This window comes from Cydia pomonella, chromosome 3 (assembly GCF_033807575.1).
Source record: "Cydia pomonella isolate Wapato2018A chromosome 3, ilCydPomo1, whole genome shotgun sequence".
Classification (NCBI taxonomy): domain Eukaryota; kingdom Metazoa; phylum Arthropoda; class Insecta; order Lepidoptera; family Tortricidae; genus Cydia; species Cydia pomonella.
Genome location: NC_084705.1, coordinates 7,681,847 through 7,705,328, shown reverse-complemented (window position 1 = coordinate 7,705,328; position 23,482 = coordinate 7,681,847). Strand labels below are relative to the sequence as shown.

Here is a 23,482-nt window from a genome sequence, read left to right as displayed (position 1 = left end):
TGGGCCACAAAATTTATTACAACATAATAATCAACAGGTCACGCGACATGTTGCCTTTCACCTGATAATTTACGAGCTAGGGTAATCCCTCCTTTACAGTCACTACGGAGGAGAATGAGACAAAAATAGGATATTTATAAATCGTTTATTGCCTTTTAATTATGTATTTGAAAGGATTCTTAAAGTTTTTTTAAGGAAAGTGAAGGAATGTTCATAAATTATGGTAGGTGCCGTCTAATAGGATGTGGTTATAGTTTTTTTGGACCCAAGCTGTAATGCTTCTGAAAAAGACAAGGATTTTATTTGATTATTCTTCAAAAAACTTGTGGTCGTAATAGTTATTAACTTATATGTAGGTATTTGGAATTTACCAATATAAGTAATAGTAACCAGGAGTAACTATGACAATGGTCTCTTGGGTTACCGGGTCGAATAATAAATTCAAAAATGTGGTTGACGAGCACATTACCTCGCTTTAAAATGTTAAATTATCGATATTGAAGATTCTGTTAAAAATAAGGTAAAAAAATAATTGGCCCATGATGGCCCAAGACATACGTATCCATTACCCAGTTCCATGTGTTCACAGTTTTGAACTGTAAAACTTTTGATAATATGTAACCGCGGCATGCAAAACGTCCCTGTTTGTCGCTTGCCATAAGGACGAGATTTGCTTGTATCTGTATAAAAATAACCTGACAAGGCGTCCTTATGGCAAGCGACAAAGTGGAATATTTTGCCGGCCGCGGTCACATATGTAAATAAAGCCCGACCAGAAATATATGACCATTGTCTGGCGCTGTTATTCTCATGTATAGGATGACAGTTCAGTTTAGTATGAAAAATTTAGTTCTAATGAAATTCCGCAATATGGCGCGTGACCATATATTAAAAAAGTCGTTGATTTTTTCTGTCAGTCTCAGCAAAGCATACTTTGAAACCTTCAAGTTTTCTTGAGCCTACTTACATATCCCATATTAAAGGCCGGCAACGCACAACGCCTCTGCGATAGCCGGTGTCCATGAGCGACGGTAACCGCTTACCATCAGGCGTTTAGTCTCCTCGTTTGCCTTCTATATCCTAAAACAATCATAGCAATCTTTTTATATTAATAATTAAAACACACACTACCTGATCACAGACTTGGCTATGTCACAGTCCCCACGCATCCCAGTGCTGGTTGGGGACTAATTGGCCCATTTCTTTAATTAGCTACTAATTATATTACAGCTCGAAACGAGTGCGAGACGAATGCCCGCCATTAGAACAACGACTGTTTAGATTTATTCTTATGGACAAGCTTTTAATAGCTCGTGGTGTGATTGAAAACCAATGGGTTGCTCGTTCATTCAAATTTGACACGAATTCCATAACGTCTGATATGAACATCCGACCAAAATTACATTTTAACATAACGGTATTAAATTGTGAATTATTTTTCTAACAGACTCGGGTATTTCTATCATTTTTAGTTTCCGAAATACAGAAAGTGCATACGGTCGGATTTTCGTGATTTTTCTTTATTTTCGTGAATCATAAGTACGTTATTTTCACATCAGTCTTTTTCCATAATTTTGCCTCTAAATTGTTTCGATTTTGTAGTTGATGGTGACTTGAGACTTTATTTATCGAAAATGTAGAAACATTGTGAAGTACGTATCAGTAGATACGACGTTTTGCCTATAATTTTAGTAACAATACTAGGTTCCGGATGTGAACCTGAGACTAAAATATTCTAAAATATTCAATGCGTTGAGTGTAAGTCAAAATACGACTTAATGCTTCTCTTTTACTGATCACCAGAAACCAAAAATTCGGATCTAATAAATTTAGCACAAATACCGTCTTTTGAAATAGTATTAAAATTACTACAAAGTCACATATCCAAAATAGAAGGTGAAAAATTATTGCTCATTTCTAGCCCACATAGATGGTGAAATAATGGCAAACAAAGGAGCAAATTTTGTCTTGGCTCTCCTGAAATATTGACCTTTTTCACATCCGACCATATGGAATTCGCGACGAGATCTAGAAATGACTTTTGTGTACCTAATACCTACACTGTAAGAAATGTTTGCCTAATAGTAACAAAATATTTTGTTACTATTAGGTAGGTACTTACACAAAAATTGGGAGTTGCGAAGTATGTGTTACACCGGCCAATTAGTCGGTTTGTAACAACAAAATTGATTTTAGGATATTCATCAATATTTATTTCTTTGTTTACTTAGGTTCAGTTATTTTTAATTACCTAGCTACTCATTGAGTTTGGCCAATATATTTTTTTCAATGTACCTACTATCGAATTAAAATAGAAAATTAAAGATATATGTGAATACAAAGCTAGACGGGATAGCTTGAATAGAAAAAAAAACTCAAGTTAATTCAAATACACATTTGATAAAATAAGTCCTACCTACTGTCAAAATGTATTTCAAAGTCAAATAACTAAGCTATAATTAAGTACATATATATAAGGTATAGGGCATTTCAGAAAGTGTAGGACCCGTTTAAAATTTCGACAGTAAGAAGATTGTGTGTGAAATCGGAATAATCCCAATAAGGCCTAGTTTCCCTTCTGGGTTGGAAGGTCAGATGGCAGTCACTTTCGAAAAAACTAGTACCTTATACTCCAATTCATGTGATTATTTGCTAAGTGGACCCCAGGCTTCCATGAGCCGGGGCATTAGGCCGGGACAAAACACTAGGAAGAAGTTATTTTATCTAAGTTTTTCTCATCCAGTGGCAGTACATAGAATCCGTCCCAGCTAACTATGCACCAGTTGGGTAAGCGACAGAGTGTGGAAGCGTTATCATAAACGTCAAAGTCCAAGTCGCTGCATAGTTACTATTACTATTCCTATTGCTATTTAAATACATAGACATAGAAGCATTTATTCGTGCCAATCACAAACATGTACGAATTAAACGATTAACAAAAGGTAAAGACAAAAAAAAACAACAATGTGCGTCACGAAAGGATCGAACTCAACATATTGCTAGATTTTTTATAAGTAACGCAGGGGACGTTGAGTAATAGATAGTTATTATAAGTTGATGGGAAAACTATAAAATTAAACACGTACTAGTAAAATTTGTTAATTAGTTAATTTCTCAAAGTTATATCACTTAGCCTTACCCCTTTATAGGACACACCTAGTCATTAACATCTAGGTCAAAAATGACCACTCTATAACACCATCTGTTCGTATTTTTTTTTCTTACGCAGAATTTTTAGGACTTTAATTTCTTCAAATAATTCATAGAATCAGGCGTTACTTTGCGGAAATCCATGCTAATTAAAACAAGAAATATTACTTTGCTAATCCGCGAGAAAATAACGTGTTAGTCAATCAGTGCTAACCCGTTATACTTACTTGCGTATTTTTACATGCAATTAATGTTCCCACCCTCCCACCGCAAAAATAAATACGCAAATAAATATAACAACCCACCACCAAAAGTACAAAACTCGACACGTGTTTTGTGTTTCGTGTTTCTTGAGTTCCCCTGAACTTTTAGTAGAGTAACTAAGGGTTCCGAATCCAAAAACAATCCAAAACATCTCCCTCTGGATCTTAGGAGGTAGAGGTGATGACGCTTGAATCGTGTATTTTTCTTTAATCTAGTCCCTTCTTCTCTTCTTTATTTTTTGTTATGTTTCTGTAGTCTAGCAGTAGTACTTAAATCAAGCCCTTTAAAAATGCAATGTCATATTTCCACAACAAACCTACAACCGTTACAAAACATCTGTTTCATAAGTTGTGTTTTAAATAATTCATTCATGTGCTTGGTAATTTTTATTCCGTCCGTCACGTCATTCCTGATGCATGGGCGTCCGCGCGGCGACCGCGGGCTATGACGGATTACTGACGGCTTGCTGTGGAAATAGTTTTACTTTACATGCATAATTATTACTATTTTACTATTTAAATTACAGTAAGAAATGAATGTGAGAAATAGGGCAAATGTATAACATTATTTCTTTGCTAGTTATCTTGCTTATGTTACATGACACGTTCAAATATTTTCAAATGTTGCTAATGCTAACCTACCGCAAGCGGACTTCGTGAATTCGAAACAAGATAGGGCACAGAAATCTTAGTCATTCCCCTAGTCTCTAAAATAAAATTTAAATATAAAAGAAGTAAAACACTTTTTCATAGTGAGATCTAAATCTGGTCAAGTATAAAATATCCTTAAATTCTTTATCCTTAATAGATATTCAGAAGACGAGAAGGTGTTGTTTCTTAGAGTTAGTAGGGTCAGGCGGGGTAAATATAAGATACGGGTAAAAATAAGACTAAGTTGTTAACACTCAAAAACGTATTCTATTTAATTCCTATTCCATTTAAGAAGTCTACACGAGGCCTCTTCTTAAATGGAATAGGAATGAAATAGAATAAGTTGTTGAGTGTTACAAACTTAGTCTTATTTTTTACCCGTGTCTTAAATTTACCCCATCTGATCCTACTTGAAGAATACTGATGTTTTTTTTCTTTATTCAGTGATGAAACTTGCTTAATACATTGTGATGAAGTGCAGAATCATGTCCTCCTGTGAAGTCCTGAAACAAAAGGATATATTTATGGTATATTGACATTTTTTTTGGAAATTTTATTAACTTTAGATATATTCAATGAATGGCGGCCAAAATCTGGCGATATAAGGAAAAATCTATGGAAAATTGGACTTCAGAAACCACTTTATACGACAGGATTTTTCTTATTTACTTAATTTATTACATTTTGTTAGAAAAATCTATAAGCCTGACCAGTGATATATGATGCCTTAAGACATTAAGAGAGGCTGAAGACCGTGATGGATGGCGCAAGCGTGTTGTGGAGGGGAGAAAGCTATGCGACCAAGCCTGGTTTACTACGTTAGATAGCAGAAGGTGTCGCAGAAAGCAAATCGGGACTGGAACCTCAGGTGGCATGAGCTTTTTCTGCCATAAATGTGGGAGGTCGTGCCGCTCACGCATCGGCCTCCACAGTCACCAAACCCGCTGTCTAAACAGCAATGCTTAAATCGTCTGCAATAGACGCAAAGGCCTGTGATGAAGACATTAAGTCCGCCATTTGTACTTTTTTGTATTGTGCAATTAAGGTTAAATAAATATGGTCACGCGCCATATTGCGGAATTTCATTGGAACTGAATATTTCATTCTAAACTGTTACCCTATAGATGAGAATAACAGCGCCCTCTTGACAATGATCATAATATGATAATATATATTATATTTCTGGTCAGGCTCTAAGTACTTGGCTAGTTTTGTATTTCAGGCCTCATTTTGAGGTCGTTACCACACTTTTGCGTCAATGTACACACCACACAAAGTCGACCAACGTAACCAATATTCGAAGCTGGCTCGAGTAGGTCAAAAATGGAGTTGAGCAGAACTATGAAGGCCGGGGTGTGTCTACTAAAATTGGTGCCTCAGTCTTGGAAACAGTAAGTAATTTATTAATTACCCACTTTATTATAATTTAGGTTTTAAAATCTGGCTCCGTTTGGAAGCAAGTATATTTTATTAGCGATTTTTTACTTTACCTATAATCAGTAATAAATGGGTACCAGATAAACCTACAAATTAAATAATAAATAATTACAGATGATGAAATAAAAAGGTAGCATATTCCGACGATGAGAGGTATTTTTAGAGTTATATAACTCTACAAATACTTGTCATAAGACCTAAGCTTAACCTACCTTCATCTAAAACTTACCTAGATTAATTACATTTATGACAATGTATTTATGAATACAAATCGAAAAAAATATTTCTAGACATTAAATAAATATGAAACATTATGTACATAATAATAAATGAAAAGCTCCTATTAAAAAAAATAGAATTATGTTTCAACTATACTTTATACAACGCAAAACTAAGTGGCGAGTCAGGTCATAATGCCATCTCTTTCACTCTTGGGTGGTCTTAACAAGGGAGGAGATAGCATTATGATCTCAGTGGCCAGTTAGTTTTGCGGCAAGTATAAGCTAAACCTAACTTATAAATCTACCATTTGTTAGATACAAATATTCAAGACCAGTATCCAGAAAAGCCTCTTTATTTCTCTTCTTCTCAAAATGGCTCTTTCAAATATAAAGAAAACATTAACACCATTGATAGAACACACTAAGTTAAAATGAAAAAAAATCTCCAAGGTCAAAGGCAACACTTTATACCTAAGTACTAACAATATTAATAATAACTAACCTTATTTATTATCAACACCTATTATAACGAACCTACGACTTAGGTATATACTTACTTAGGTTGTCTGGAAGAGATCGCTTTTCAGTGATAAGACCGCCTGTGTGCTTGTCTATGTACTTGTGTTTACCTATGTTCTTTGGGTATTTTTTTCTCCTATTGTGGTATGAAATAATAGTAGATTGTAAACCAAAAGATGAAAAAGAAATGATTCCTTTCTCGTAAATACTCTGTTTTTCATTTCGAATATAAGAAAAGTAAAATACGTGTGTTTTTTTTTAAACATCACTATAGCATAGTATAATCTTTTATAGCACTTCTTGAGGGTAAATTCAATTAACCATTTAGGTAAAAGTATCATTATTTATGGAATGGGGAGTTTAAATATCAGAATGAAAATTGTATGACAAATCCATTTAAAACTAAATTTCAATTAATTATCTTAAAAAAAAAGAAAAAAAAATCGTACTTCGAAAGTAAAATGCTCTAGTGCAGAAACGTATCACTTTCTGCACACTTTTTAGAACAACATTGACCCTGTTTAAGTATATGAGAAATGAAAAGAGTATTTGTATTTATACATCATCTTTAATAAGGTCCTTAGAAAATAACAACACATTTTTATCACTTTATCAAAATAAATTAAAATGTAAGTTAGTATATTATTTTAACGATCCTCATCAGTCCTTACACGATGTAATACTTCAAAACATATCTATGAAAAGAAAATCCTAGTTTCATCATAACAATTTTACCAACTTACCTAGCTATTTAAAGTAAGTAATAAAATGTCTACGTAAACAAAGAAACACTTCGTCAAATCCCATCTCCATGAAAAGTGAGACCTTCGCGTCACTTTCAGCACAAGCGGCAGCGGGAGCGGGCGCGGGCGCGCCGCCCGAGCGGGCACGTGGCGCCGGCTCAGGTGGGCCCCTCCCCGCCCGGCCCACCTCGCCGCGATCGCTCGCTTGAGCCGCATTCGTCGCTCGGACGCCGGGAAACCACGAGCCGTTTTCCTCCGCGCCGCGCCGAACTTTTCGGACGCATTCGATTTTTAAACTTACCGGACTTTTAAAATAAGAGTTCGATCTTTAAACTGTGAAGTGAGTGATGTTTGTGAATTGGTTGTGATTGATTTTTTTATTTATTGACATTTAGTGTAAGTATAGTTTTAATCTGTTTGGATTTATGAAAAGAAAATTCGGCGGAAAAACTTTAACGCGCTAAAAAAATTGGACTGAAGTTCTTAAAGCTCAATTTTTTTGTTTACAAATTCTTGAATGTCATTAGATTCAAAGATGTAGTTTCTTAGAAAATTATCGTCAATTGATAGTGTTTGAGTAGTCATAAAATCAAAGCGTGTCGCAGTAAATCTCCTGGCGGTGGATCTCAACTGTCCACTTGACACGGGACATTTAAAGCATATTAAATCTTTGAAAGCTTACTGTATTTGACTACAAAGTGAGTGTGAGTGGTTAATACAAGTTTCCGGTGACTATTAATGTTTTGATTTTTTTGTATTAAAGTAAGTAAGTAAGTAAATATTCTTTATTGCACCAACAATTATACATTTTACATACATATAAAACTACAAATGAATTTTAAAGGAAAATAGAACCAGGTAACAACAGGCGGTCTTATCGCTAAAAAGCGATCTCTTCCAGACAACCTTTAGGTAGCAGGTTTTATTACTTCAAAATAAGATATCAAACATTAATCATCAATTGATATTTGTTTTAGAATATACAATAAGAATCATAATAATAATAAATAATTTTTTTATTATTTTAATAATAGGAATCAAATTGATTTAAATAAGTATCTATCTAGCTGACAATATTTGCCTAGATCATCTTTTAAAATAAAAATGAAAACTGAGCACAACATTCAAAAGCCCTTCCTTTCTAATAAACTGACATAAAAACTAAACCAAACAAGACACTTGCAACAAGCTATCAGAACCCGAATTAAAATTAAAACAGTCAGCCGTTTCCTCTTCAAAGCTGAGAACTTTAGAAAAATAAATGAAATTAAAAGAAAAAGCAACGAAATCGTCCGGCCCATTTAACTGGCACCGGACGACGACAAAAATCCGACTGAAATAAACCGACACATGTGAGGGCGCGTCAGCGACTTTATTTCAATATGGATTATTTTGATACTGAACTTTGTTGAAACTTTTGTTTGTTTATAGGCCGTATAGGTATGTTAGTAGGTAAATAGTTTTTACATTATTTTTACCTACTTTAGTTTCTTAATTGAAATTAAATTGTAATCTTTACAAACTACAATATATTAAAATTAAATTGTAATCTTTACAAACTACAATATATTAAAACTCAGACATCGGATTCAATATATCGCTTTCTAGCATAGAAGTATAGACGTTTATAATTATTAGTTTATTACTTAGGAAGGTATACGTATACGTACTTAATAGGAATCGAATAGGTAGTGAAATCAAAAGATGCCAAACTATCGTGGTGTTTAAATCTTAATTAAAAATCCTGTAGTAAGTATTTATAGATAACACCTATATAATGTACATATATACATACCTACCTAGTTGTTTCATTCGCTATTTAAGTTTCTAAAAAAAATATCGAATAATCATTAAAATAATTTAAACAATCAAACAGGATTACAAACGAAAATTAGAGACGACTCTTGTCGGACGTGATTCAAAGTTATAAAAAAAACTCTTCCTCTTCTTAGCAGTCAGCATGAGTTTAATTTGTATGTAGGTATCTTCTCTTACCTACAAACAAAACCATATTTTTAAACACAGTATTAAAAAATTTAATCTATTTCTATCTAACATTGTTTGAGTTATTTTTTCTGTCATGTAACTACCTAATAGAGAATACAAAAGTAACAAAGGTTCTTAAATAAATATTTATTTTGATACTACTACCTAATTCTCCCAAGCACGATTCTTATTTATCTTCAATTAGGTATTAGAATCAGTAGTTGTTAATGAAAATCATAAAATCAATGGTTACCGATTGGTACTGGTTCTTAAGTTAATCAATCAATTAAAAATCTTTGTTACAAGATATCATTTCATTATATATATATATATATATATATATATATATATATATATATATATATATATATATATATATATATATATATATATATATATAATATACAGTTGTAGTCACCACGATACTCAATACTCACGCACTAAGTAAGTAGGCTCAAAGTGACGGTTATATTTTAGCAAGCGGTGTTTACGTTTGTATAGGTATTATGGTTACCATATAACTACTAATTATTAATATTAGACGTTTCTTATATTAAAAATTAGTAGTTATATGGTAGCTCATTCCCATTTCACTTTATTTATTACAGTTCGGGACTAAAGCAAAACGAATTAATCTTTGATATGTTAACTTTTGTAGTCACGAGATTGTGATTAAAACTAATATTTTGCATAATTTTCCTTTTTCTTTTTTCATAATTTCATAAATACTTAGTAATGTAGTATTACATTACTTATGAAACTACTCAAATAATAATTGCTTAATTAGCTGTCCTTGCCCCACACAAATTATTTGACACAAAGTCTGCAAACAAATTATTTGTTTACTTCAAAAGATATACCCTACTATCTACTAGACTATGTATATTCTTGTAAATAAATAGCATAAATCTATAAAGGTGTATATACATAAAAGTTATTGTATTTAAAATTTATGTCAGAGGTGGGTCAGAGGTGTAGAGTTAGAGCCGGTGTAGCTTTATTTGACGTTCATAAGCGCATTGTAATATGCCTACTTGAATAATAAACTATCTTTATCTTTATGTAGCTAACTAAAACCTATTGTACCTAAGTAGACTTAAAAAATATGACTTAAGTTCAAAATTTCAAGATTTTCAATCAATATACACCATCGCGTGTTGCGATTTTGATTCTTTTTAAGAACTAGAAGTACTTATCAACCTTTGACTTGATAATTTCTATTTAGTTTAAAGATGAAGTTTCTTCGTTGATACTTGATTTGAAATCTTATAATATCATATTATACTTGTAGTTTCAAATAGGCATAGAATCTCCGAAAATCCCCACATCCCACGCATGGTTACATCACAAAGTTTCTTAAACACCAAGATTTACGGACATTAAAAACTCCGCAAAATTTCATCCAAATTCACACATTCATCACTCGACTGTAAATCCAGCACATACACAATGACTGCTAATTTGCTCATAAAGACATATGCACCGGCATACGTCGTAAATCGCGCTTGGCCTACCGCTTACACCCATAAAGCTCTGCGGACACTTTTATGGCCCAACACGTGGCGTCTTTTTTCCGCATACACTTGACATGTGTAGCACTTTATAGAAATGTATTAATTTATTGTTTTAGAATAGACCCCCCTTGCGTAGCTTCCTTATTCTCTAAGTCATGATCTAAGAAATATTTTTGTTCGGCATTGGTTTCATTACATTGTTTTCGTCCTTGTGTGTGTGCCTATATATCTATTACTGTAAAATTCACCCTCCTCACGTTTAATCCGTGCAGACTAGGTAGTTATTATATTCCCTCATCTGGTAAAAAAGTTATTATCCACAAGGCATCGCTGTTAAAATAAATTAACAAACATAAACAATGCAAAGAAAATTTGCTTTACAGCAATAATTTTAGTTCTTCAATTTAAAAAACCTGAGTGACCCGTTATTTTTTTATGTATGTATTTAAAGCGAGGAAGTTTATTGCTAAATAGGATTTTCTACTAGTCAACCATACCTAGGAGAGCAAACTATGGTACAGAAAATGAGACACGAGAAAGAGAGTAGTACATATCTTAGTAATATTTTACTTGTTACGATTACATTAGATTCTGTTGTTGTTTTTAGTTAGCGTAAATTATTATTTAAAAAATAACAAATATTATTATTGCGGTCGATTATTATTTATTAATATTATTTACCTACCGACAATAGTGATCACTATACGTGTGCTAACTCGGGCCACGAACACTAAAGTGATGTAGCAAAATATTTTATCGACAAAAAATATATCGATGTTACTGTCAACATATAGATGTTATTAAACATAAATAAATATTATATATGTTCTCTTTATTTTAAAATAATAACAATAAACAAATTGAAACGTGCATTATTATTTTTATTTAATAACTGATTTCATAATATGATTATTTTGATTGATATTACATCGGTATACTTATATTATCCTTAGAGACTCGATATCAAATATGATACCGGACCTCTTTAATGGTAACCAATGATTTTTCAGTAAGCACATGTATAATTTATAATAAAACCTATGTATTGGCAACTTATTCTTGGATATCAAATCCCTACAACGGGCCCTGAGTTAGGACACGTATGGCGATCACAAATACACAAATATTCAAAAACAGCTCGCAAAACAAATATCTGTCTTATCATAACACTACGTCTACATTAAAAGCACCTCCTTAGACAGTAACTTCATTCTCGCACAACATCTATCACTAACACGTCGTTTGAAAGAATAACAACATATGATTACAAATACTCCATAGTCACTTGCTTCGTTATTCTACTGAGTGCCCTCCTAACGAGAGCACACACTTGACCAACTAATGTGTCTCATTTTATCGCAGGACCATCAATCAAGCTCGGACAATTGAAGCGGACTGCGAACAGCACTTAACATGTCCGACTAGACCATTCAGACATCCGAAGGATGACAAGAGTAGAGTGAACTTAACAAGAAGGACACTAAGCTGTTACCGATGAACGACCTAAACTATAACGCCGGGATGAGTTCCTACCAGTTCGTGAACTCCCTAGCCTCGTGCTATGGGAACCAGGCGCCGGGGCGCACAGGTACGCCGGTGGACCAGCCCGGGCACCCGGGCCTGCCGACTCCGGGAGCGGATTACTACAATCCAAGCGCGGCGGCCTCGGCCTACCCGAACGCCTGCTACTCTCCTCCACAAGTCGGCCACCACTACCCTCAACACCCGTACGCCACGCCGGCCGCGGGGGCGCACATGCAGCCACAGACTATGATAGACTACACACAACTACATCCACAAAGACTTGGAAACACAGCCAGTCATATGCATCAGCATTCAAACCCAAGCCCTGGGGCGCTTTCACCGAATTTGATATCAAATCCTCCCAGCCAAGCGGGCGGCGCTAGTTGTAAATTCGCTGATTCCACGTCTACTACAGGCGTCGCGTCGCCACAAGATCTCTCCACATCATCAGGCCCCGGCAGAACTTCGCCCGGCTTTAGTGTACAGGGTGGAACTGGGTCTAAGCTGGGTCTGACGACACCCATCGCTTCTCCAGTGGAACACAAAGCGAACGTGAACCAGAATATTTCAAGTCCGGCTTCCAGTACGTCCAGCAACGAAAGCAATGAGGCTAACAACTCTAGTTCTAATAATACGAAGAATTCTAAATCTGCCAACGCGTCGGCGAATCCTCCACAAATTTATCCATGGATGAAGCGGGTGCATCTAGGACAAAGTAAGTAACTTCATTTCATTTATAAAGGAATTTAATAATTATTATAAAATTAGCATTGTAGCCTAGATCCTAGGTCGTGTCACCATGCATATGTAACATATGTTGTTATATTATAATCTATCTTATTATTTTACGACGACTGCATATCATAAATCATACGTTAAAATAAACTAGTTTCACACTTTTTACACAGTTAAATCAAATGGATCGACTTCCTCGTTAGTTTAACAAGCCGGAGGCCGCCACGCCCTCGTTCAAATACCAATAGTTGATGTAATAGAAACTAACTGCTAGTCAATAGTCCACCGAGGTGAAGACAAAGCAAATTATACATCTATTTATAAAACATTAGCGTACATTAATGTACGATCGAAGCTGATGAATAGCGTCCATAATAAGGCATTAATGGACGTCGGGCGCTTGCATCCGAAGCCTTTTTTTCCTCCTAATGATGAAAGTGCATCGTCACAGTGACGTGGCAAATGATAACCTTCTGGTGTTAACCGGGTTAAAAGTTAATACGTTTTTAATTTGATTTTAGAACCATTTGTTTCTTTTAAAAAACGTTTTATCTTCATTATCCTACCCGCAAACGTGTGAGTTGAACAAAAAAACAAAAGATATTATTACAAGCATAGGACAGCACATCTTGCGCAGCCGCTGTCACTTGTAGATGTCTGAGATAAAGGCGCGCACATGTTGCCGTCTGTTTCCCAGAAATTAGACTGGTATTGTTTCACGAATTCCATGACCTTCTCAAGGCTCACACTTGCACAATATTTCAATTTTCAATATGCAAAATACAGGGATCAGCTAATACACTACAGACAAGGATTAATTGGTGAAAGGTTTTAACGTAAACCGTTAGAGACGTGTTTTGCGAAATAAAATACAAAATGTTAATGCAAACTGGCATGTTTAGTGCAATTAGTTTTTAAACGTTAAAAGTAGATCAACGATCAAGGTCTGCGGCCAGCGTTCGGAACATTATAATAATTTAGTTGCAATTATGTTAATTTGTAGGTATTCTATATCTAAGCCCGTAGGTACTCGAACCTACGGGCTTTATAATTGTTTTACACGCGTTGTATATTATCATAAAAATAATAGTTTTCACTAGTATAATTGGCATTGTTGTATGAGTTTTAAATATTTGTCGTGAGTTTTGCCAAATTCAACTCTGTCAAATTGATGAAGAGTTAAATTTCATTGTAGCCTATATACTATGTACGTGAAACGCTGTTCGTCAGGAGGATAGATACATGTGCGTTAAGAAACTACAAGTGAATGCAGTATTTAATCATTTTTAATTTTCAAAAACATTAATGTGGTCGCCAGAATGCCATAACAGCTAAGATTCTTTAGTTAAACTTTAAACTGCATTGTAGACACTTAAATTGGACATTTCGCGCTTAGTTTTGGAATGAAGTTTGACCTCTACGAACCGTCGCACTGCCAATAGGAGCGGATATTTGCATAGTGGGGGCGGTGCCGTTGACATTTGCTGCTAGGTGCGCCTTGTTTAGCCAATACTAACTATCAGCCATCTTCTTATCATGAAGACTGTTTTAGGGCCTTGTTATAAAAGTTAGTCATAATTATTTTACTTTCATTTTATACCATTAATACTACGCATATGTATTTACAAAAATATAAAAACACTTACGTCGGAATTTATTAGTAATTTCTTACTTATTTTTATATTCCTGGCTAACTTTTCAGTATTATTTAACTGCACGCACAGAAAAAGTAACACAGGGGACAATGTAAAATACCTGCTAATCTCGATCGTGTAGCGGTTGTTGATTTTAGAAATATATATTTTAACATGTTAAAAGGAAAACTATCAGGAGTAAATGCACTCGTTCTCATGTTTTAGATGATTTAAGACTCTACTTGCTGTGATAACTACTTGAAATTCTATTCCTACTGAGCATTTTGCCCAATTCTTATTGACTGATATTTGGCTAGAAAGTATCTTTAAAGCTGTATATATAATTATTATCTTCTGACTAGAGTTAGAAAACTAAAAAGTATAAACGTGCTCCCGATGAAGAAACTCCTCGTTATGGAGCGAAATATGTCGAGCAATAATTTACTTAAAACACGTGAGTGACTCGTTTTAATATATCTAATATGTCAGAGTCTCACGGAAGATTTGTTATTAAAAAAAGCATACTATCTTTTAAGTATTTTAGATACGTACCAACCGTTTCTGACCGGGGTAAGTATGCAAATAGAAAAGACGGAGGTCGCAACCCTTACGTGCTTCAAGGCAATAAGTCAAACGCGACGCCGCATGCGCTATGCGTGCAGACTAAGATTTCTATATATTTAGCACTTGTGAAATTACATGCAAACGCTATGGAGTGACGTGTCTATTCCATTTCGAGGAAAGGGATATGTTTGTTTCCGAGCTGCATGCACATATACGCGTCCGTAGAACACTGTTTGCGCGTATAAATCATAAGTCAAAGTGCTCGGAATAAGTCTGTTTTCATTGTTCTTCATGGTAATATGTTCGCAAGGCATGTTAGGCATGTTTAGTCATTTGGGAAGGAAAAGGCAACATTGACAGGTTTTTTATGAAATGATAAATCAGTTGGTAAATATGGGATGCTCTAATTATTTAAACCATAATACATAGCCTACATAGGTAACAACTATTACCATTTTATGGAATCATTTATGGCCTTTTAAATAAGGTTTATAATATTTATACATATTATGTAAATTGTACCTAGCTATAGCAAAGTCTGACATTTTGAAAACAGTTTTGTAAGATTTACTAATCATTAATACAAATCAATCTTATTGGAATAGCTATTTGAAGTGCTAACTATGTTAACAACCGTGTCATTCTGGTATACATACATGTCACAAGTCATTATTTTGACGTCCGATCCCGTAAATAAAAACGACAGATCTAAGCAAGCTTAGCATAAAGCTGACTGTAGAACCGGTTGAAACCTGTATGAAAAATGACGATTAGCATTGTTTAACACTAATTTATGAAGCGAGTGAAGGGATAACCTGCATAACCAGAATCAAAATGCTGTAAGGAATATCGAAAACAAATATTATAAATTCAATCTTAATGCCAGTTGTTTTAAATCTAAAATTGAACAACACAGTTAATCTCTTCTGATATACAGGCTCATAACTTTGATCCACACATTGAGTAATTATTTAATGAATTATGTATAAATGCAAACTCAATATAATTACTTATGCGATTTTCTGCCAACCGCGGCGGTGCCTCTTTTATATGCGGCATGTTTAATGTGTCTGTATTATAATTTTTAAGTGCGCAAAAAATATAGAATTACTTTAAGTAAGTCCTTTAAGCATGACTACCGTAAAACGCGATTACTCAAAAATTATCAACATTATGAATTCTGGATATATACATAGTTAAAGTTTTTATTTTATTATACAAGTTATTTATATCTCAATAATAAATGTATTAATTTGTTGCTAAAGGTATCTACAACTAAGAAATCGATGTTATTTACTAACTACGCCATTGAATAAACGTATAGAATAAAAAAAAATATAGGTACTCATAAGGATAGGTATAAAAATAACGAAACACTTTAATGCATTACATACAAACATCAGAGCGTTAATTTTATTATTGTTATATCAATGTTTACTTACATATTTACTTAAATTGCTTTCATTGATATATGACATGCATAATTGCATGTATCAAACATGTCACAATATATCATCCAAAAACCGCAGTTATACAATTATGTAGTCATACAATTTGTCATATTGTCCTGCCATTAAAACAAACCGCAAACGGATTTCGCTTAAACAGCGCTGCCACTGTTGAATCGACTCACGCGCAGGCCTTAATATACATACGGTCTTTTAACCACATTAAATAAGGCCATAACTACATTTGAACTCAAGTATACTTATGCCCTTTTTTATCGTATAACTTTGCATTCCCCGTACCTGTACTACCGATTAGTAAATAAATAACAAATTAAATTCCAAGCAAGATTAGTGGCCGTCTGAGTCCATAAATAAATCAAGCCCGAGTGAGTAAAATATGACTCAAACAATATTATGCTATGGGCGCATTGCTTTTGCTGTGTTCTGCGTTTTTTAGCTTATTGTCAATTAAATTTCATATTAGATTTATTTAAGTTACAAACATGAATAAAATGTTCACTTAAATATGTAAGGCCTCGGTGCATGATAGGATCGGCAACGCGCATGTAACTCCTCTGGAGTTGCGTGCGTATATAGGCTACGGAGACTGCTTACCATCAGGGGGGCCGTATGCTTGTTTGCCACCGATGTAGTATATAAAAAAAAACTTTAAAAAAATGTATTGTAAGAGTAACACAGGAGACGCCACCATAATACTCTTAGCAGTTTTACCAAGTTAATTAACCCATAATGAATTTAAAATAAAATTCAAAGTTTTAGATGCAAATTGAATTAAGTATTTTACTTGATAGTACCTACCTACAAGAGAATATACAATTAATTCAAGACTTTTTAAAGAGAAGGTTACCTCTAAAAGAACATTTAAAAACACAATAATTACGCTACCTACTTCGTTTCAAGTTACTAAAATATTATTAACTGTAAAGTCTGTAAACTGTATTTTATTTCCCACCAAATTTAACTTACAACAGTGTTTTAATATACTGTGAAATGGCTACTTAGTTAAATCCAAAAGCAGTTAGGTTAGGTACAGTTCGTGAGCGCAAGGGCCTCGATCGAAGATACGGCAGGAATCTAGTTCGCAGACCCCGCCTCGCGCCGTCAATATGCAAGGATTAAAAAAAACAACTGGTTAACGAAAATAAATAAAAGGGATTAGCGGCCCAACCACCGCGGCCATATTGGCGGCAATGACTTTGCAAGTTCTTGCTAAAATACGCCTTAGTTTTTTTTTTTCATTATGACCTGGATGCTTTAAGCCGTACGACTCAGAAGCTTAAGGCGCATTTACGTTCCTTTCTCACCCTTATGAGGCGTTTCTGTGCGGTTAACTCTGCGTATTGGTGTATGCGTGTTTTTATTTAATTAGGTTGCACTGTCGGGACACGCCCCGTTTTAAATGAAGTTGATTATTCTTTAGCGCTTAAGTTTATTAAGTGGGAGTAAATTATGCTAATTATTGAATATGGATGGATAGAACTTGTAAGAAGTTCATGGTTAATACTGTTATTTATAACAGTAACAAGCATATTGTTAGAAGTTAAATGCAAAAACATATTACTATGCGCTACTAATGCGCTTAAAAATATATTTGCATTTTGCCATGGCTCATGGGAGCCTGGGGTCGCAAGAAACCGACTGCCATTCACGAAACCGACTGCCATCTGCCCTTCCAACCCTGAGAGGAACTAGGCCTTATTGGGTTAGTCCGATTTCCTCACGATGTTTTACTTCACCGAAAAGCGACTGGTAAATATTAAATGATATTTCGTACAATAAGTTCCGAAAAACTCATTGGTACGAACCGGTATTTGAACCCGCGACCTCTGGATTGCAAGTCACACTAGGCCACCAGCGGTCATTCGAGTAAATGCAAGTGATAATATCTTTATAATAATGAACTTTACCTTATTCCTATAAGGCGTAATAATAAAACTTTGCTGAACTATAAAATTACAGTATGTAGTTCATAAATACAATTACCGACAAGTTTGAAAACCAACTAGAGTTCCCTAAACCCCGGTCCCGCGAGACTCTGCTTCAATTATTGATGGCAACTTTTAGCCAATAAAATATAGGGGACGATGCGAACTATTTTTCATCTGGTTTAACCATCGACATCATGCGTATGGACTTGGAATTGCGCACAAGATTCAGCTTGTCAATTATGAAAGGTAAATATCTAATCGCAATTAACGTCGCAACTTAAAATTAAGCAATACATCATGACGACCGATCTGGCCTAGTGGGTAGTGACCCTGCCTGTGAAGCTGATGCTCCCGGGTTCAAATCCTGGTAAGAGCATATATTTGTGTGATGAACACGGATATTTGTTTCTGAGTCATGGGTGTTTCTATGTATTTAAGTATTTATAATTATAATATATTATATATATCGTTGTCTAGGTACCTACAACACAAGCCTTATTGAGCTTACTGTGGGACTTAGTCAATTTGTGTAATAATGTCCTATAATATTTATTTATTTATTTATTTACACATACCTAACCTACTCCATCCCAGATGGAATTAGACAAAAGGTTCAAGAACAGAATGTCATTCATTATCTAGGTAGGTAAAATATCTCAATTAGATATGCTCTCCAATCACAAGATGACATTTGTTACGTCTACAGCAGTGGCAGCATGGTTCCATTTTTATCGCTTGTCACTATGCCCGTCACTTTCGCACTTACATACTTGTTAGAACGTGACAGGCATGGTGACAAATGATAAAGCGCCGACCATCTTAGCCCTACTGGCATATTCGTCTGTCAATTTACGATAAACAGTAAATCTACTATGCATATTGATGGCTGATGCAGTTACATATCTAGCTGGCCATACACACTAGAGTATGCCTGCACAGTTTTGCCTGTACAGTTCAACTGCACAAGCAAAGCTGTATAGGAAACTGCACAGTCCAATGCCACACACGCTCCGTTTTATATGCGCAGTTGGGAGTGTTACAGGCCAGCTTAATAATGTAAAATGTTGATTTTGGGTATTGTTAATTCGGTACATTTTATGTCTCTTAGATACCTGCATATTATAATTCGAAGGAGCATACAAAAATACTTATAATAGGTACCTATATATTGCTTATACATGACTATTTCTCTCCAAACAAAAGTACATACATATATTCAAGTCAATTGGCCGATGCCAACTATTTTTCACCTGGTTTAGCTTTAAATAACTGGTGCATGCTTTTATTTTCACGCGCGTACCTACGTTATTTATAGGCGTTTTTCAGCCGATACGAACAAACATGGTTTTTGACACGCAACTGTACTGTTTAGGCGTTTTTCAACGCGAAACTAATGCAGGTGTGCATTTTGGATGGTTCGCTGATATGTTTATTAATTACATATTACCTACTGTTGCATAAATATACATCGTGCTTGGATGAAAAATGACTAACACGAGACTGTGCAAACTTTGTAGACTTAACTACCGACAAAAAAACAAACAACTACAAATATGGTCCACAGATTAAATACGTAGGTAATTAAGTATCAAAGCCAATATTATTTTTTCTTTTGGCAAAGTTACAATAATACAATACAAATACTCTTTATTGCACACCTAATTACAGGCAACAATACAAAGAATACAGAAGATCAAGAAGAGGTAAACAACAGGTGGTCTTATCATAAAAAAGCGTACTCTTCCAGACAACCAGGTAGCGGAAATTAATAAATTTATGTCATGTCAGTAGGTTTTTCAGATGCAGTAAAATAACTCTAGTACAGAATATACACAAAACAAAACAATATACCATACAAATTAAAATAAAACACATAAATAAATACCACTACCACGTTAGCTGTAGACCTCAAGATTAGCTTAAAAATTTATAAATACTTACATCTTTGAGTAATTACAAATACAAAAAATACAAAATAATTTATTTGGCTTAACTTATAATACACGAAACATAAAGGGCTGGAATCTCCCATTAAGTATAACAATACTTGTGTCGGGGGAGTCATTATCACGGCGAACTTACAATGGTCTTAAGTTCCATAGACCCTACTGACGCTTAAGTTATTTATTTGTCCTAAACGACAGAAAAATCAATTTAACTACCATACCTGCTCATAAAGTTTCAGGAGAATCGGTTGAGAATTGCGAAATGTAGAGCATTTTGTCCAAGTTAAAACAGGTCTCTGTTTTAACTCGCTAACGCTAACGCTTCGGTCAATAAATACATGAACATATATTAAAATAAACGTAAAACTGCCAGATATAGGGAAAAGGAAGCAGTTAAAAGTATTACCTACGGAGCAGCTAAAAAGTGAAGTTTTGACTTGAAAGAATTAGGAGATTGAGCGCACCTTAAGTCTCCAAGCAGAGAATTCCTTATTCGAACAGGTTGAAAAGTAAAAAAAATATTATAAAATTTAGAAGAGGATAACGGGACAAAAAGAAGCAAATTCTGGGAGCAACTAACAGAATGGAGATAGCTGAAATGGTTCTTGAGATGGCGGAGAGTTGCGGGGTTAGGGTGTTACCACACCAATCGATCGATTTGTTTAGGTAGAAACTATCGATCGACGTCGACTATTCCATGTTGACGTCGATCGATGCCATTGATCGATTGGTTTTGTAACACCTTTAAACAGAATGGAATACAGAACGGACAAAACGTGAGAGTTACGACGTAAGCGAATACGAAGCCACTTGAGCTGCGACCAGAAGTGAAGGACATGGTCACAAAGTTATGTATTTCTCTTATTTATGAAAATATCTTGCCTCAGAACTGCATCACTCCAATACTAGTTACTTACACCTATTCGATTATCGACTATTATAATTGCGTAGGTTTTAAGGTACTTGAAACCTAAAAACGAAAAAAAATGAGCCATACTTCAAAATTGTATATTTATAAATTGCGATATATTTTCATGAGGAGTGAATGAAGAAACGTAAACCATAAATCCTTATTGAGCTTAATGTGGGACTTAGTTAATTTGTATAATAATGTCCTGTGTAATATTATTATAGCAATAATCATTTTTTAAAATACTGGCAATATTTTACCATAAACAAGAGTCATAGAGCTGCTTAAGTTTAGCGTTTCAGTTTCAGTAATTTCAGTCTGCTTTGAAGGAAATAGCGATATACCATTCAGGACTGGAATATAGTGTTATACAATTAGTGTTGAAACCAATTGTAAATATTTCATTAAACTGATCGAAAACATAATATAAGAATGAGCCATTCAACTTTTAACGTGAAAAGCCTTAGTCCAAAGCAATATAAATTTTACAGGTACTAGTGAAATACATACATACATACATATAATCACGCATATTTCCCGGAGGGGTAGGCAGAGACCACGGATTTCCACTTGCTACGATCCTGACATACCTCTTTCGCTTCCTTCACTTTAATGACATTCCTCATACACGCTCGTCGATTTAGGGTACTCTTGACCTGGCCTTTCTTCAGGATTTCCCCGATTTGATCAGAGAAAGTCCGCCGAGGTCTGCCCCTTCCAGCTCCCTCTTCTACTACACTCTCTTTGTTAACCTTCTTTCACTCATTTTTTCCACGTGTCCAAACCATCTCAATATACCTTTCTCAATTTTTGTCACTACATCTTCGTTCAGTCCACACTTTTCCCTACTACTAGTGAAATATCAAAAATATACTCCAAATTTGCTCATAAATGTTTCATGATTGGTTAGGTTAGATAGCCGGGTAGGTTAGATTAGTAAAAGCAACGTCTCAAGTGTCACTGCGGAGAAACTTCTTGCAGCAGGAAATTGCTTCAATAATTAATTACAAATAATAGATAATAATAATTCGGCCTATAGACGTCCCCTTGCTGCCTCTTCTCATGCGCAAGAGGGCTTGGGCTATAGTCACCACGCTGGCTCAATGCGTCTTGGGGACTTCACTTACACCTTTGAATTTCTTCGCAAATGTATGCAGGCTTTCTCGTGATGTTTTTCTTCACCGAATAGCTAGTGGTTTTCCGTACATAAGTTCCGAAAACCTCATTGGAATGAGCCAGGATTTGAACCTACGACTTACGAATTAACTCAGGCTTCATATCCACTCAGCCAACGCATCACTGCTTTTAATAATTATAACATTACATTGAAACCTGGTTAATTGGGACCTGGATAAATGGGAAACTTCAATAATTGCAACCTAAGTTCCGGTCCCCATCCATTGGCCTCTGTTATTGAATTTACGGAACCTATTTAAATGAAATTTAGATTTTAAGTGTTTTTCTTAATTTGGCCTCTATAAAATTTGTACCCATTGTAGGATACAAAATTGTACATTTTCAGAGATATTTCGTTTCTTTCTTTCATTCAAAAGCTAACTGAAAAAGCAAGTACAAGTAACATTAAATGCCATTAGTAGTTAATTGCAAATTGCACATTACACGGTCCGTCATAATCGAGTTTTTTACACTTTTTGTTCAATTTTACGCAATAGGTGTTTTTGCCCTTTACAAAATGAGATATATTTAACGCGTCACTTCTACTGCTATAATCATTAAAATTTACTTTCTTGAGTAATAATTATTAATTTGATGTCTTATAATTTTATAAGTAATGTTTTGCTGATAGTATAAATACAGTACAGTTGCTTCTAATGATTGACACAGTAGCTTTTCTATAACATCAAAATGTTATCGGTTTTCCGCATAAGCTAAGCTATAAGCGCAAAAGCTAGAAAGCCAATACATATTGTCACGTCATAAAGGAGGAGTAGGATTTTGTTGAAAATGATCGCGATAGCCATATAATTAGTTAACATATAACCTGATTTTTTTTTTAAATATTTTTTAAGCCAAAGTTTATCCCCTGAAGGGGTTTCAATGGCGGTTGCAATTTAGTACGACTAAAGTACATAGATAAGGAGACGGCAGAAGATTAACGACTTATAAACAAGAATTAAAATTATATCAAGGCTATGAATGAATACGAAACTAATACACCAACCTCTCAAATAAAGACGACCTATTTGTTCCTAAAGTGAGTACAGATACTAAAATAGGTTTTCATATAGAAAACAAGTACCGCTCGCAAGCATGAATTTATAAAGTAA

The 23,482-nt window shown here is 34.6% G+C and overlaps 1 protein-coding gene across 1 annotated transcript in view; it reads left to right on the top strand.

Annotated features, from left to right (window-relative positions):
- The first annotated feature begins 7,197 nt into the window (after positions 1-7,197).
- The window catches only part of LOC133515976 (homeotic protein Sex combs reduced-like), a 53,130-nt gene continuing 36,845 nt past the window's right edge, over positions 7,198-23,482 (top strand). Inside the window, exons 1-2 of the mRNA XM_061848625.1 lie at positions 7,198-7,380; positions 11,847-12,723. Of these exons, the coding sequence (XP_061704609.1) occupies positions 11,979-12,723 (745 nt within the window). The 5' untranslated portion in view covers positions 7,198-7,380; positions 11,847-11,978. The remainder of the gene's footprint in view (positions 7,381-11,846; positions 12,724-23,482) is intronic.